Here is a 17,605-nt window from a genome sequence, read left to right on the forward strand (position 1 = left end):
GCTTGTGTATGTACATGTATATTGCTGTGATAAGAGGAACCTGTTGCCATCTTTTGCCTGTGAATGTGTAGAATACAGATTTGAACCACTTTCCAAGGGTCTAGCTTTAACTTTTAGCTATATATGGTGCAATAAATGTATTGTCTTTGTTAAATAAACAATGAATATAAAATTAAACCATGCTCAGATTGATGATCATATAACACACATACAAATTAATATGCATGAACTGCAACTCCAACTGCACTCACAGATACAGTACTGTATGCACAAGTCAAACCACACAGTGTACTGTACTAGTTTTAATTAGTTAGAGATGGCAGACAGCTTCTATGGTTGGTAACCTCAACACAACTTCAAACAACTCTATAGATGATGAACTTCATGCCCTCATCCTGTCTTAATGGTCACATATTTGTTTATACCTGTTTGTGAGTACCAAGATACTGAGACCCATCCATTAATTCTGTAAAACTTAATTTCTTCAGTTTTTTTTCTGATGTTAATGTCAATTTGAAAGTGCTATTCAGGTTTAATCTTGCATTTCAATTTTGGTGATGGAGTAACCCCTTTTGTGATCCAGATGAAAATCAAACTGTGCCTTTAAATAGTTTCAGTTCCCTATGACTGCTATATACAAGCAGATTTATATCATCCTTGCTCTGCTGTTTAGACATTCCTTCTTTGTTTCATTAAACAAATGCGTTCCACTGTAAATGCTTAGTCCCAATCAATCAACAGTGGATGAAACCCACAAAGCACAATCATGTGGCAATCCTGAAATGGAAGGCTCAAATTGAGTCCATTTATAGTCAACCATTAGGTTTTTAGAGCACAGCCCTTACTTGTGACATGTTCTTAGATGCTCAAGTTCTCAAAATCCAACAACAAAAACAGCAACGATACAAACAACTTTTTGGTCACTTAATTTATTTCCACTCATTTCATTAGTGGACAAACAGTAGTTCAACATAATAGAATTTCCCCCTCCCCTAGATGTTGGTAATATGGGAAGGAGTCACATCCAGCAGAGGCATTTCTTGTAGTCATTTGGTCCGTGTTCATGTTTGAGGGTTTTAAAGTTCACAGTATTTAATAAACGTAGCTGGCAGTGTACAGAGACTGCATGGAGGCCTTGTCAGCTGAGCCAGAGGGCTTGTACTCTCCTTTGGCAGCCAGGCCATTGATCTGAAGAGAGCAACAGAAGGGGAAAGTTAGGGCAAAGTCGCATCTGAATGTTAATGATCAGCCAAGTTACCTGCACTACATTAGTACAAGACTGAAGCGACAAAGAGCTTTTTAGAAATCATTTACTAGTAAGTATAAAGATAATGCGAGATAACAGTCATTTAATAGCCAGTTGCATACACAGTCCAAAATATAAATTGATAAGTGTCAATTATTTATTAATGTTCATTCATTGTTAGTGATAGTCATTCATGTCCTCTGAGGCTTACCTTGGCCCTGTTGCAGAAAGCCTCCTGTGCAGCGGTCTTGTTGGCAGCTTTGCCCTGCCAGGCTGCAAGAGCGGAGGCCTGGAGTGCACGGCCGTAAGAGAAGGTCAGCTTCCAGGGGCGATGGAGGGGCACCTGGTTGATGGCGTTCAAGTTGAGGGAGGCCTCCTCCTCACTCTGGCCTCCAGACAGGAAGCAGATGCCTGGAGAGTCACGGGAAACAGCATGCTACTTGTTATATACTGTGGAACTCAGAAAAGACAAACAAAGCCCTCTGTAAGTCGCCAGAGAACTCACCAGGCACAGCGGCAGGGACAGTGCGCCTCAGAGCAGTCACTGTGGCCATGGCAACCTCCTGAGGGGTGTACTTCTTAGTGCAGGAGTGTCCAGCGGTGACCATGTTGGGCTTCAGCAGGGTGCCCTCCAGGTACACATGGTGATCAGACAGAGCCTTATACACAGCAGCCAGAACCTAAAAGATGAACATGTAGATTTATTACAACACATACTTTTAAAATGTCATCTGATGGGGAAAATGCTTCATTTCTAGTGGTCTTGTATTTGACTGACAGAGCCAGAGCTGGTGTACCAACCTTTTCTGTGACATACTGGCAGCGCAGCAGGTCGTGTTCTCCGTCAGGCAGGATCTCTGGCTCCACAATAGGCACCAGGCCATTCTGATAAGAGTACATGAATATACATTTAAAATGAGCCAATCACAATGATATAATGATCAAGAAGAATGCAGTCATTACTATTAGAGAAATTTGTATGATTACACACCTGTTGGCAGATACTGGCATATCTGGCCAGGACATTGGCGTTCTCTGCAATGCCAAGAGCTGATGGGCAACCATCTGAGATCTTGAGCACACACCTCCACTTGGCAAAGTCACAACCGTCCTTCTTGTACTGAGCACAACGCTCAGAGAGGCCATCAAGACCTGTACAGAAGGTACAGAAAGGCCAAGACACAGAATGTTATTATTCTATGGCCGTGTTATTGTGCAGAAACGTGAAAAGAAAGTTTTCAGAGATAAAGACTGGTTCCACTTGTAGGTTTTGAATTTTTACTTTCAAGCTCTAGTAGGTATCTTAAATCAATTTTTACCTTGTGTGGTGGTCTCTCCATCTGTTCCATTCAGACCAGCTGTGCCTTTGTCCACCTGAAAAACCAAACAAACCCATTAACTCTCAAATAGGTCAACATGTGAAATGTAGTTATGAGGGGGGCAGTACATGAAACTGGATTGGGATCTCATTGTGCAGCTTCCTCACCTTGATGCCGACAACAATCCCCTTGTCCTTGATGACTTGGGGGAAGAGCTTGCCGCTGTCTGCTTTCTGGTAGAGCGTCTCGTGGAAGAAGATGACCCCACCCACACAGTTGGAGATGGAGGCATCGGAGGAGAAAAGGAGGTCACGGAAGTAGCGACGGTTCTCCTCGTTGTTCTCCACGTTGATTTTCTGGAGACGCTTTCCCATGGTGCCTTGAAAGAAGAGGGCATGGAAATCATTTCGGTTGCACACTCTACAACCACATCACCTTTGGAACAAACTGTTTCTGCATGCACTCACCTGTTGATTCATCTGCAGCCAGGATTCCCTTTCCAGGAGCCACAATCCTCTGAGCAATGTCAGAGAGCTCCTTCTTCTGCTCTGGAGACAGGGATGGGAACTGGTGAGTCATCCTAGTGGAGAGAAACAAGTTATTTCACAGGTGATCAGGAACTCTTCAAGACTGTATTAAGTTTAAGGAAGAGTTTCTTTTTTTTACTTCAAAACTCAACAACTCTATGCCTCTGACATCCTGCCTCTGTTGCACCACCTCTGTAAATATTTGGCTCGCATGGTTGAACTTTGGCCTTCAAAACAGATAACTTCTCCCTCTTAATGTGTAAGTTCATAGTTCACTTGGCTACATGGTGTTTATCCAAAGCTTTCTGCAAAAGACACCCCACTTTAACAAACAGTCATATTTGGACAAAGAATTTGCATAAGCAAGTATGCATGAACATAGTTTGCTGCAATACAATAAGTCAGCAAAAACAGCCTCAACGCGGATGTGTGTTTCCCTGCAAGTATTTGCACTTACTCCTGAAGACAAATGATTAATAGCACCTGCAGGCAACACGAGTCCCTTCATGCACATAGAACAGTACTTTCTACAAGTAAAAATTAATCTGATCGTCAGACTCTGATGAAGACACAGTCGTGTCGAAACGTCAGTGTGTTTGCACAATTAACGGCTGTGAATTAATCAGTGTGCTCAGGTCCCTTCTGTTCTCTAAAAGTGAATCTATCTTGCAGCAATGAATTTAAACATCCTTACATAACAAGACTGACTGAAGAGTTCTGCAAACTTTAGGCAACAGTTGCAGCTAAAATCCACAAATGCAAACTGACTTCCAACGCTTGACTCTCAGAGACATGAGGAAACCCGCATACACAGTGCTAAAAAATCAGTTCACTTTTCCTTAAAAAAAAAAAAGGATTGCCGCAACATCGAGGCAGATAACAACTTGAAAACAATTCTTACTTGAGACTTCTATCAAACAGCGACGACGACAGAAATGGTGAACGGCCTCTGCAGCCTCCCAGCGGTAATTGAACTGATTGAGAAGGCCGAAAATTGTGCACAAAGTTGTATTTATACCGTGTGGCGTCTCGGAGGAGGCGCTCGATCGTGATGTGGCGGGGCGTGTGTCGCCCCGGTAACGCAATTGGCCAGGTCAGACAGACAGGGGCGGTGTTTGTACGGTATGGCATCAATGCTCCTTTGTGGACTTAAGGTTCACATCAGAACATGGGGGGATGAGTAGAAAACACGAAGGGAACACAATGTGACGCCTGAAACAGGTTATAAAATCGAAGCCTGTGTGCATGCATGCATCACACAGTCTGCAAACAGCCCCGCCTCCCCCTGCTTTAGTCGGCTGTTGCAGCACACTGAAAAAAAAAGAAAAAAAGAATGTGGAAATGTTATATGAGGCCTGCTGCAATGTTGCAATTCTGGTTTCTTTTGTCTTGGTGAAAGTGTAGAAGCATTTTTTCTTTTTTTTTTTTTGTCTCACCTGGATGTAGTCAGAGCAAAGATGTAGGATGGAATTATTTTACGATCATTTTCAGCTGTCAGACCCGTTTTACACGAGGAGAAACTTTTATCTTATTGTCATAATCATAATGAATATGACATAATTGATTGACTTCTGTAATATTAATTTCAAATTTAATAAAGAATTATGGAGTGCTATTCTTTGCGTAGTGTAGAGGACTGAGTTTTTGCCTTTTTTCATTAGTTTGTTCAACTGTTTGACACAAATAAAATGCCATTAATTTGAGCTATAGAGCAAAACCTGCTATTTCATGCTACCTTGTGTATCAGCCTAATGCGTCACGTTGCTTTTCACAAACGTCATGCATAAACAGATCTCATATTGATTGCTGAAAATGGCCCCAAAAAACATAGTGTTGCCACCAGTTCACACGGTGACATCAGCAGATAGGGATATTTGACTCCATAGGCTGGGGTTGATCTGTAAATCAAATAATTACAAGCCAGCTTTTACACAACCTGGACCCTGCACTCAGTGCAATGTACACTTTAGTATTGCTGATCAGAGTTCAACCCCTGTCCATGAGTCCCTTTTTACATAAGGACTGAGAGAAGAGAGTGAGGAGAGTGCAAAAAGTTGTCCAAACAAGTTTTCAGACCACCATAAGTATGTGAACTAAGTAAAAAAGATGAAAGAAAAAAAAAAAGCACCAGATGAATGTTGGTTAGGTTGCATGATAATTTCAACAATATCCTTAAACACTGTACAACGGGTACAACACTGCAGCCACTGCAAAGTGCTGCAAATCTCTACTGTGAAACCATGCTGATTAGATCAGGACATTTCAGATTTGTCTTGGTAGTTTTAATGAAAGGAAATCATCCATGAACACTACAAATGGCAGTCTTAATTTAGCTTTATGCTTCCATTTTCTTGGGTTATAACACAATGTTTGTGAATTAGTACATTTATATTATATCAAACTGCACTCTATGATAGGGTTGGATTACCAACAGGAAAAAGCAGGTAACTCCAGGGGGCCCCGAAGCCCCAGGTTCACTGTGTTTGTTGCTTTTTGAGTAATTTGATTACTTGCAAATCCGCAAGTATTCAAGTTACATCTACAATATCAACTGGGTCATATCTTGTGGCCCACCTTGTAGATGGGGTCAAAATCTTGTCATAATTCCTGATTTATTATTATTATTATTATTATTATTATTATTATTATTATTATTATTATTATTATTATTATTATTATTATTATTATTATTATTATTTGTACTGTGCTCACATTTTACTAAACAAAGCTGTGCCTCAACAAATTAAATAACGGCAAATGTGGGGTCATAGTATTGCAAGGTAGGAGTACTTTTGGTTTATGGGCCTCTGAATGATCGCATTTAATAAATCTACCATCTATGTACACTGTACTTAAAGTGAACTTGGAGGCCCAGCAGCAGATCGTGGCCCCTAAACGGAACAGTCGAACCGGGTTTGTTCCCCGCCGAGACGTTAGAGGGCGTCGTGTCAGCTGGAGGATGTCCCACCTTGATTGTTGCTGCTTCCGCTTCCGAGAGGCAAGAAGCCGCAACATCAACATCCACAGACATATTCTGTTTATAACACAATAACTCTTGCTTTAAAAGCGGTAAGACTTCGGTTGAGTTTGATTGATTCTTATGACATTACAACGTAAACGCATTGATCTGTCAGAATAGAGTTTTCTCGGCCATCGGCATTATTTAAAGCTCGCGTTAGCAAACGGCTAACGTTAGCCTAACCGTTAGCCTAACGTTACATTGAGTTGATTTCAGTCAGCTTGTTCGGGTTTGAAAATGTGATAGCAGAAGTTTTAGGGTATATTTCTTTCGACTACTCATCGCCCAGGTGGATACGGTTTTAGAATGAACATTTCGTCCACTTCTAGCTATAAATTATATCAAACACACTAGATTTTTCATTCATCCAACAAAACTATCAGAACCCATCAGTCCTCCACTTTGTTCGCAATTTACAATCTGCTTTTTTCTCTTTCCGTCTCTCAGTTTATCCCAGGTGTCTGAGGATGTCGGGGCAGAAGCGTCCTGCTGACCCCAGCGGTCCGTCGTCCTCCGGTGCGCCCCCAGAGAAGCGGAGGGAGCGGGATGGAGAGGACGGAGGTCCCGGTGTCAGCGCCGCTGCCGGAGGAAGCACCGCGGTGGAGACAGTCATCAAATTGGGAGGGGTGTCCAACTCGGTGAGACACTTGTATTCACTCATAACTCTAATCATTGTAGTATAAAGTCTTTCTGTTTGTTTGGCTGATTTTTCTTGCTGTACTCTTGCTTGAATCAATTCTGTTTCAGGAGGAACAAGACATCAAAGCTCTCCAGGCGAAGAACAGAAAGTTGGGAGAATCTCTTGATCAAAGACAGGTAAATTAATTTCTACCAATATTTACAGCCTGTCTCACACACACACACACACACAGGGGAATCTTCACTTACTGTCTTGCTTCGAGGAGAATTCATCTATTGGCTTTGTTGGTTTTCAGGTGATTGAGGATGAACTGCGAGAGCGAATTGAAAGACTGGAGACCCGCCAGGCCACTGATGATGCCAGTCTGCTGATCCTCAATAGATACTGGAACCAGGTAAACAGTCACAGATGGAGTCCAGACTGATGAGCAAGAAAGAAAACCTGCTTGTTCACCATCAACACTGTCAGAATGGATCATAAAGTCTAAATGTGATGCCAGACTCTTTCCCTAACTCCTTGTGCTTTCAGCTTGATGAAAACATTAAGCTGATCATCAGACGTTATGACCAATCAACTAGCGAACCGGAGAAATCTCCAGCAGCTGAGGGGCGGAGTCTGAAGCCAGAAACTCCTGAACCTGATGGCGACTCCAACCAGGAGAGGGCCAAGGACAGAGGTAAAGAGAGAGCTAATGTAGGATCATGACTGAGAAAGCAGTAACATATAGATATTTGATTAATAGACCTGAGTTTTTCATGCTCACATATGTTTTAGTTTTTCTAACTTTTGGACTAGCTGTTATTAGATGAGATGTTGTAGACTTTTGTGGGAGATAGTAAGTCGAGTTCAGCCAAATTTAAAGAAATTTTCCCAATTAAAGGAAACCGGAAAATTCAGAGCAGCGTCATTGTACCTTGTCTGAGATTGTACCAATGTCTACCTCTGTTGTAGGGGAAATAAGATTCAAGCACTAATGACAGTATGGCAGGATGACAATGTGCAATAACGTCTTAATTCCTCAACAAATATTGTACTTAATATAGTATAATTATTTACAGTTACAGAGGACCAACAAAAAGACAGTATGTGCATCAGAAAATACTGTTGAGTGTAAAAAAAATATAATAGTTTCAAAAATCCATTATGAAAACTGTTTTGGAGCTTTCTGTATTTGATCAAATCCATGTGTAACCCAGGCCACCAGGGAGAGACATCCAACTCTTTCCTCGCCACGCTGGCGAGCAGCAGCAGCGAGGAGATGGAGGCGGAGCTCCAGGAGAGGGTTGAGTCCAGCCAGAAGCAGGCTAGTCGCGTGGTGGAGATCTACGAGTGTCTAAAGAGCACTGTGGACCAACTGAAGACAGAGCTGGACTCTGGAGCTGGTGAGATAGAAATGAAGTACAGCTGAGGATATTACATTATTACAAACTACACTGTGTCACATTATTGTCGTTTTTCTTTCCAGAGGGCACTTTGTGGCAGGCAGCTTCCAAACTAAATGCCCTCCTGACCAGTGAAAATGAGCGGCTACAAAAGCTGACTGAGGACCTTAAGCAGAAACACAGTCACATGACCAGCGAGGTAAACGTCCTTATTCACTGATGCAATATGTTCCCTCTTCAGGTGCAGCAAACTTTTACAGTTACAAAAATTGTTAAAAGTTTTATTTTTGGGCCTGCTGCACTTAATAAACTCATTTGAGCTTGTGGTACCACAATGGAGGCTATTTATCTTGGGAGAATCAAGGCGCTTTGAGTTATTGAATCAGTAGTTCAGTGTAAAGACATGCGACTTGTTCAATATTTAATTCCATTAAAAGTAGTAGAGTAATATTTTAGCAATTATTATACTTCTATTAGTCCTTGTGTGTGCTTCAAGTCTCTCTGTCCTCCTGTCTCATCCAGTCCCGGCCTCTGGGACGTGCAGCAAACAGAGCAGATCAGCGTGTCAGTGAGCTGCAGGTTCTGATCGAGGAGCTTCAGTGGGACATGGAGAAGATCCGTCGGCGAGAAAATCGGCTCAACGCACACTTGAGCGAGATTCTGGAGAGGGTGAGGAGGTTTTCTGTGCATGTGTGTTGGCATTTCTGTCTTTGTTTATGTTGAGGTTGGTTATAACACTTTCTGTTGTGCATCCCAGGTGAACAGCAAAGGCTATAAGGTGTGTGGGGAGGCCAGCAGCGTATGTGGGACCATTACTATTAACAAGAGAAAGGTAGGAACTTTTTTTTTACAATTTTGGCAAAGTAGTGTGAAAGCTCCCAACATTTTTTTGTTTTTCTTTCAACATCTTGCTTTGCATACGTGGTGACTTTTTCCATCTTTTGTTCTTTCAAGTTTGAGGAAATGAACAGTGAGTTGGAGGAGAACCAGGAGCTGGCAGACAACCGCCTCATTGAGCTGCAGAAGCTCCAGCAGGACCTGCAGACTGTCCACCTGGAGAACAACAACATGAAGGTTGACTTCTGACTTGAGAGTTTTGTTTGTAAAATGACCCATTTATGGATTAAATTACATTTAGAATTATGATTGCAAAACCCACCTAAACCGGAGGGCTTCATTATCATGTAACTAATTCAACTTTAATATTAGGTGCCTAAAGTTAATCAAAACTACTGGTTAACAGTCTCTACATTTTTGATAAGCTTAAGTGCTTGTGGATTCAAGTGAATGAGGTGCATCCCTGGTCAAATTTCTGTCTATTTGATGCCAGAGTGAAGTTTTACAATTTTTCCTCTCTGGCTTGTCTCTCTGTCTCTCTCTTCCTCTCAGGCGGAGTTGTTGAGTCGAGCAGAGGGCATGGTGAAAGAGACTTCTGAGTATCGATGTCTGCAGTCACAGTTTTCTGTGCTTTACAACGAGTCTCTGATCCTCAAGTCTCAATTAGATGAGACACGCGCTCGCCTAAACACTACTAGGACGGCACGCCTTCGACAGCTGGAGCATATGGAGGCAAGTGTGTGTTTGTGTCTGTGCCAGTGTCTGTCAGTGTGAGCTTCGTCCCTCTCTTACTCTTACCCACTCTGCGTGCAGAATGATGAAGTTGCTCTGCAGAGGAAAGTTCGCACAGAGGTGTTTCAGCTGGAGGACACACTGGCTCAGGTCAGGAAGGAGTACGAGATGTTGCGCATCGAATTTGAACAGACTCTCGCTGCCAACGAGCAGGCAGGTAAGTCTGAGGTTGTATGAATTGGGCTCACATCAGCTCCTTGCCAACAAAACTTGCTTCATAGTGCTAATATGTATTCTGTTTTTCTCCCACACTATTTCTCCTGCTTTCTTTTGTTCCTGATTCTCTCTATCTCTGTCTCTCAGGCCCTATTAACAGGGAGATGCGCCATCTGATCAGCACACTGCAAACCCACAACCAGCAGATGAAGGGAGAAGTTGTGAAATACAAAATAAGACTGAGAGAGACACAAACTGAACTCAATCAGGTAGGTCCGAAGGAGACAAAGAGAAACTCTTGCAATCAGAAGAAGAAATGAAACAATTATGTGTCACTTTGACGGTAACACACGTTATATCTGATGGGTGTAGTGAAGCACAACATAGCAGAACATCACACTGAAGCTCATCACATACGTTGCCCCTGTAGGTCCGCTCTTCAAAGGGCAACGCCATCCTCCAATTCCAGTCTAGCACAGAGATGGATGTGAAAGATGAGACAACCTCTCCTTCGACTCCAGCCGTTTCGGGGGATCCTGTGGTCAAGACAGATCCTGACAACGGCTCCTCTACACCCAGCAGCACTGGTAATTAACACCTAGTTAACTGGCTGTAAAAGGTTCATTCACATTTTTTCGGTTGCAGACAACTGAAATGGCTTGTTGGAAGTGTTCTTATGATGCATATTAGGAAATATTAGGACTGTCCTAGTTGACGATTCCTGCTTTGTCTTGTCTTTTTACAGGTGCCTCAGTGAAAACCGAGCCTGGAGTAGAACCTGAGGCCACAGTAAAGGACGAGGAGAAAGATGAGAAAAAAGAGAAGGAGGAAAAGAAAGAAAAGGACATTATTAAGAAAGAGGAGAAAGACAGAGAGAGGGAGAAAGAAAAGGAGAGAGAGAGACCAACCCGCAGCGGCGCGATAAAGGAAGAGAAGGAGAAGCCAGGGAGCAGTAACCAACCAGAGGAGTCTGCTGGGGAGCGGTTGTCCATGGTCGGAGGATCCAAGAGGAAGGAGATGGAGCAGCTGAAGATTGTCCGAGCAGAGCTCAAGTGAGTCGTGTGTGTGTGTATAGTTCTGGGATTTTTGTTGTGGGTGTCTCATGGTTAATGAGACTGTTGTCCAACATGGGAATTTGCATTCCAGCCCATGTGTCAGCCAACATCCAGCCTGCTGAATCATTTAACATGTTTGCATAGACCACTATAAATGCATACATGAATACACAAAGATACACACATTACAAAGAATTTATGAAATCTGAAAAATATTCTTAAATATAGATACTCACAAAATATCAGGGATATTTTTTTCCCCATGTCTCACACAAACACATACACCTAGCTTGTGATGCAGCAAGGACTTGACTGACATGTTACAGAATGTGTTTGCTTTGCTTATTGACAAACACATGTGCAGTGTACAATATATTTGTTAAGAACACAGTTTCTACTCTCAGAAGCTCTGCGAAGAGAATGGTGCCATTTCTACCACATTTTGTTAACAGCGTGTTCATCTTCAACCCTCTGTTGTTGTTGTTTTTCTAAACATTTGTTTGAATGAACTCCTGGACGAGCCCCCAATTTGTCACAACCCAGCTCAAGGCTGGACAAAGGAGGCAAGACCATACATAGGTTTAAACAAAAATAGATTTATTGTACATAACTAAGAGATAAATGAAACTAAACAAAACCACAACCAAACATGGTGGAAGCCAGAGAAGAGAGGGCAAATAACTGACTGCCTCCAGCTTATATAGAAATCTGTCAGTCCAGGTGAGCTGAATCTCTCTGCCGACCCAACTCTGCCCACCATGCTCCTGCAGTTAGAGGAAAAAGAGCCTGTCCAGAGAGGGTCGTCAGTGGTTTCTCCTGGTCAGCACTTTCTTTTGTTTCCAACATTCTCGTCAGCTTAATGTTCAATAAAAATCTACAATATGCCTCACCCACCCCTAAGTGTATCAGGATTCTCCAAATCCGTGATTCGATTTGACTTTTGATTTTAAGGTCACGATTGGATTCTATTTGCGATTTTAAACTTTTTTTTTTTGCACTGACAGCTATGCCATTGTTAGACTATTGAGTCTTAATTTGTAAAGATCAACAGATCATTGGTTTTGTGGCCTGACAACTGTCGTTTACATTAACAAATTCTTTCAAATTTCAAAAAATAGGCTACATGGTATTAAGTGTGACATAACCATCTTTTTTTTGGAATGTACCATCCTAAGGCCATATGGTGAAATTTAAATAATTTATTTAAAATGTAATAATTTATTTCATCTGTCATTTGGGAACAAACTGTTAATCACAAAAACAAAAGAAGAGCCACTAGATGGCAGAAGGGTACTTTACAACAACAGCTTGAGTTTCCTCATCTGCAAAAAGTATTCAACAGTCATATGATTCTGTGAATCACCAGCAGTTGCTCACAGGAAAAAATAAACTCTTGTTCTAAGTGGAAGGTTAAAAAAAGTTTTGTCATTGTGAAATTGACTAAAAAATACTGTTTTGACATGTTTCCTTCTCCTGTTTTTTTTTTTTTTTCTCAAAAACATAATGGCAGGTTTTGCTCTGAGCCCTTATTGATTTCTGATTTCTTTTCATGATTTTGGATGAAGCTGCTGATGGTGACGGTTGTGATAAACACTCTTACTCTGACTGTGCAGGAAAGCACAGGAATCCCAGAGGGAGATGAAGTTGCTGTTGGACATGTACCGCTCAGCACCCAAGGAGCAGAGGGACAAAGTCCAGCTCATGGCTGCAGAGAAGAAGGCCAAGTCAGAGGTGATCAAGGACTTATTCATTGTAACAGGACATTTATGACATGACTTACGGATATTTGTGCTGTTTTTTTCCATTTGGCTTTAATCTTTTCAGCTGAGCAACACATAGCCAGATACTGCACTAAATTTCTAGCACTGCAGAATAGTTGAATAGTCTACTGTAATCGAATCAGAATCATGTTTATTGCCAAGTAGGTTTAGACATACAGTGAATTTGCCTCGGTGTTGTGGTGCATAACAATCAAAAATACACAAAATGAAGTAGTCCTAAATAATAAAAAATGATAACAATATAAAATAATACTATAAAAAAAGAAAGAAAGAATTTACTAACTGATGCATTGTGGCATCCCCGTGACGAAAACGCTGATTCCAGGGAGAGGAGCTGCGGCAGAGGCTGAGGGAGCTGGAGGAGAGAGAGAGGAGGGAAGGCAAGAAAATGGCTGATGAAGAAGCTCTAAGGAAGATCCGCTCTGTGGAGGAGCAGATTGACATCCTCAACAAAAAGCTGTCTATAGCAAAACAGGTATGTGAGTTGGCCATTTTGTTTAGCACTTGCCTGGTTCTCCTTTCGTCCTCTTACACCCTGTCGCCTCTCTGCTCCCTCTGCAGGAGGAGGACGCACTGCTGAGCGAGATGGACGTGACGGGCCAGGCCTTTGAAGACATGCAGGAACAGAACATTCGTCTCATGCAGCAGCTCAGAGAAAAAGACGATGCCAACTTCAAGCTGATGAGCGAGCGGATCAAGTCCAACCAGATCCACAAGCTGCTAAAAGAGGAGAAGGAGGAGTTGGCCGACCAGCTGCTCACTTTAAAAACTCAGGTGAGCCACCACGCAACGCCACAAGGAGAAATCTGCAGATGCAATCTGATACAGGCTTGTACATGTTTCTTTTGTGACATAGACACAGTTAAATTGCAGTGAAAACTAGCTGTAATTACTTCTTTCTCTCTTTTTCTATTCTCTGAGTGAACTAAAAATTATACCCATTCACAAAAAATGCACCTTTTTATTTATTTTTTTAATAAAACAGCTGCTTTGCTTTTTAGAAATCATTTCAAAAGTTGAAGAAAAGTCTCCACAGTGTATATTCTACACATATAAGCTTCCCCGACCATAGACAGGCACATGTTTGTTATATGTCTGCACCTTTCAGTTTGCCAAATTTCCTGTTACCTCAGCCTTTCACATTCATATTCTAGCTGTTATGTGTTTCGGGTTTTCAATCCTCATTTTCTCACATAACTTTTTGTGGATTTTGTCTATTTGTCAGGTGGATGCCCAGCTGCAGGTGGTAAGGAAGCTTGAGGAAAAGGAGCGCCTCCTGCAGGGCACCATCAGTACTGCTGAGAGAGAGTTGGCACTTAGGACACAAGCTTTGGACATGAACAAACGCAAGGTAACGCATCATTCAGGACTGATGAGCCACAGCCGCACAGTACACTTAAATATTGTTCCATTCCATTAATGTCCATTAATGGATGAGCTGCTTCTATGAAAATTAAACCGTAAAACACATTCAAGTATGGATGGTTATTCATATACTGTATAAAAGAAAAGCGTAAAAAGAAAGGACATTCCCATTTAGGGAAAATACAAACATTACCTTCAACAGATAGAGACTTAGTCATTGTTTCCTTCCTGTTTGTCTCCTCTCTCTGTCGTCCTCTAGGCTCAGGAGTCGGCATTGCTGTCGGAGGAGGTGCGAACTCAGCTGGAGCAGGTTCAGCAGAGGCTCAGCCTGGTCAGAGAGGAGGTAGTAGAGAACAGCATCTCTAGGGAAAAGGAGTCCTTTAATGCCCGACGAGCACAGGTAACACACATAGAAATACAGTCTTAAAGTTTCACACGACACATGAACTTAAAAGGCAGAAAGTGGTTCGAACACACAGTTACATTCAGAGAGGTTGTGTTTGAAAAGAGTTCAAATCAAGATTTTGCCACATTGACAGCAAAGGTAAAGATTCTACAACTTACACTCTGAATAACAACCAAGTAAATTAAATTAAAGTAAATTAAGTACATTTAAAATCAGCCAGCTTGTACCTAACTGCAGTTTAACATTCAATTTTAACATTTTGACATTTAAAGAATGTGAATCTTCAAGGTCCAAACATCTAAAAACACTGTAAAAAAATTTCTTTTTACACTTTGCAAGGGTTTGTGAGGGTTATGCTGTGCACTATATCTTAACCACAACCAGTTGCCAGGAGACTGACACTCTACTGACATGGTGAAAAAGTTTCACATCACTAACATTGTCAGTGTGTTGGTTTCATGTTGGTGGGAAGCTCCAACATCTGAGATTGACTGCTGTGTCTGTTGTCAAGTGAGAGCTAAATGTGGAAAACAAGCTGCTTTTGCTCACAGCTGTCAACTCTAAATGTGTTTTTAGGAGGACATCTCCAAACTTAGGAGAAAGATCGAGAAGGCCAAGAAACCAGCTGAGAAAATCAGCAACGGAGATGAGATCCTAAATGAAGAAATCAGCGAGTACAAGGTGAGTTTATGTGATATAAAAACACTGAATAATCTGTGGTCGGGGTGCAGCATCAGCTACAGAACAGCATCATGGACACTGGTCGGGGTTTTAGAGCACGTCCGCATATTTTCAATGGCAAAGTCAAATGTCACTGAACCTCCTCTACCAAAAACAAACGGCTGTGTTGATCTTAAAAGTTGTGAAGCTGTAATCCTGAAGGACTCAAAGAAATGACACCAAAACTTACAGTCTCATGGATTTGTAGTTGAGCATGAATGTTGAAAGCATAAGGACGCAGATATTGACATTTAACAACCAAGGGCAAGCCTAACACTCGTATTTAGATGTTACCTGATAGGATGAACTCCTGAGCAGACATGTCCACTGCACTGGAATCACTAGCCTTTTGCAAAATCTCTAAACAGCAGGTTTCATTCTTCATCCTTATAACTTTGATTCGCAGGCTCTGTTGACGTATAAGTGGGCATTAGCAACTGAATGAACCAAAGTCATTCTTAACACTCTGATTTGCACCAAATGAGATCAACTGTCGGTGCGATCACACTCCTTTGACAGGAACACACTAGGACACGTTTAAAATTCCCAACCAACTGTGGGAAGACTCGGCATCACACATTTAATGACTGACACTTTTGCAGATTATGGTCATAAATACTAACCCGGTTTGATCTAATCACAAAGGGTCCAACTGCTTTGATTATACACTATCTATAGAGCAACTGTCCTATTTCTGATGTCCAGTACGGACTCGAGGTCTTGAAAAATCAGCCATGGCCACATCAGCTTTCATATCATGTAACATGTTCCCGGGAAAGGACAGTTGAGCTTGAAGGCCAGTCTCTATAATCACAACGCCTCCCTGCTGCCCTAGATATTTGTGTCCACTCATTAAGAACCATTCAGCTGAGGACAAAATGGCTTCTCAGTTTATTGTTCAAACCACTCTGAGCCTTCCCCTCACCTCCCCCACATCCACCTCTCTCTCTCTCTCACTTTCTCCCCCAGGCACGTCTAACGTGTCCATGCTGCAACTCCCGCGTGAAGGATGCAGTACTGACAAAGTGCTTCCACGTCTTCTGCTTCGAGTGCGTGAAGACGCGCTACGACACGCGCCAGAGGAAGTGCCCCAAGTGCAACGCCGCTTTCGGAGCCAACGACTTCCACCGCATTTACATCGGCTAGAGCTACGATTTGTCACAAAGACGGGCTGGGAAGACGAGGTCAGCAACATAAGCGGTGGTACAGACACTGCAAGGAGCAGAGACTCACCACTGCGCTCACGTGTACTTTCCTTCCTCCTGCGTGCACGGGATACTGTCAGTGTAAAAGTCGCTCGGTGACTCCAGCCTCGAACTGATGATGCTCTGAACTGAACGCTTTAATTTGGTTTTTTTAACATCGACTGAATTCAGATCCTCCCACCCAGTACCCACTACTTCACTGTATGTTTTCAGATACTGGTATGTAGAGAAATGAGATTCTGTGAGTTTGCATCACACACTAAGTTTTGTGGTGTGTGCGTGTGTGTGTGCGAGTGAGTGAGTGAGTGAGTGAGTGAGTGAGTGAGTGAGTGAGTGAGTGTATTTGAAAACAATTACACAAACCAGTATACAAGGAAAAAGACTAGTACAGTCAGAGAACAGCATTCCTCCCAATGAAGTGGACGTTTTGTATAATGTTAGTGTGTATGTACAGACTGTTTGTCATTATTGTTTCTTTTTTTTTATTATTTTAAAACTACTTCTTCCTGCTCCAAACTGTCCTGAAATCTCCAAAATCTCCTGATTCTATGTAATTGCTGTTCTGCTAGTTATTAAACTGACTTCAAAAGTGTCTGCTGTGCCTTCCATTTCACTTTTTTTCCAGATTTAAATACAGTGGTGGAAGAAGTTTACAGACCCTTTAGTTAAGTAAAAGTACATCAATATAAAATACATCAATGTAAAAATACTCCATTACAATTACTGCATGAAAAAACCTACTTAAGTAAAAGAACATAAGTATCAGCAGCTTGATGTAGTTAAAGTATTTCAGTAAAAGTAGTAGTTTGGTCCCTCTGACTGATATATTATTATATATGACATCATTAGATTATTAGTACTGACGCATCAGTATTCTGAAGTGTGACCCCGACTACACACTGCTTTTTTAAGACGTCAAAAGCCAAAAAGGTTGGAAACCACTGGTTTCATCTTTAACAATATGTTGTATTTTAAAAGTTTGTTTTATTATCCATTGTGTCAAGTCTTCATCTGAAAAGTAACTAAATTTGTTAAATAAATGTAGTGGAGTAGAAAGTACAATATTTCCCTCTAAAATGTAGTGGAGTGGAAATATAAAGTAGCATCAAATGGAAATACTCAAGTAAAGTACAAGTACCTCAAAACTGTACTTAA

At 41.7% G+C, this 17,605-nt stretch overlaps 2 protein-coding genes across 4 annotated transcripts; one reads left to right on the forward strand and one right to left on the reverse strand.

Moving 5' to 3' along the window:
- Positions 1–913: 913 nt before the first annotated feature.
- aldob (aldolase b, fructose-bisphosphate) lies at positions 914–4,146 on the reverse strand. The gene is made up of 9 exons (XM_067599132.1): positions 3,994–4,146; positions 3,033–3,145; positions 2,733–2,944; positions 2,566–2,620; positions 2,238–2,398; positions 2,048–2,131; positions 1,752–1,926; positions 1,458–1,657; positions 914–1,188 (listed from the first exon to the last, which is right to left on the reverse strand). Exons 2-9 carry the CDS (start codon positions 3,142–3,144, stop codon positions 1,093–1,095), a joined length of 1,095 nt encoding a protein of 364 aa, XP_067455233.1. The 5' UTR covers position 3,145; positions 3,994–4,146; the 3' UTR covers positions 914–1,092.
- Positions 4,147–5,994: 1,848 nt separating this feature from the next.
- rnf20 (ring finger protein 20, E3 ubiquitin protein ligase) lies at positions 5,995–17,042 on the forward strand. Of its 3 annotated transcripts, none has more exons than XM_067599134.1 (22): positions 5,995–6,090; positions 6,559–6,749; positions 6,859–6,927; positions 7,047–7,145; positions 7,280–7,427; positions 7,948–8,133; positions 8,217–8,332; positions 8,656–8,802; positions 8,891–8,965; positions 9,088–9,207; positions 9,523–9,702; positions 9,784–9,919; positions 10,066–10,187; positions 10,349–10,505; positions 10,664–10,970; positions 12,587–12,704; positions 13,080–13,229; positions 13,316–13,528; positions 13,980–14,105; positions 14,379–14,519; positions 15,102–15,206; positions 16,215–17,042. In XM_067599134.1, the coding sequence occupies exons 2-22, from the start codon at positions 6,579–6,581 to the stop codon at positions 16,389–16,391; spliced, it is 3,063 nt and encodes a 1,020-aa protein (XP_067455235.1). In that variant the 5' UTR covers positions 5,995–6,090; positions 6,559–6,578; the 3' UTR covers positions 16,392–17,042. The 3 variants fall into 3 exon arrangements, with proteins under 3 accessions (XP_067455235.1, XP_067455234.1, XP_067455236.1); XM_067599133.1 differs by having other exon boundaries at positions 6,044–6,161; XM_067599135.1 differs by lacking the exon at positions 5,995–6,090 and adding an exon at positions 6,300–6,400.
- Positions 17,043–17,605: the final 563 nt, after the last annotated feature.

Source organism: Thunnus thynnus, chromosome 9 (assembly GCF_963924715.1).
Source record: "Thunnus thynnus chromosome 9, fThuThy2.1, whole genome shotgun sequence".
NCBI lineage: Eukaryota > Metazoa > Chordata > Actinopteri > Scombriformes > Scombridae > Thunnus > Thunnus thynnus.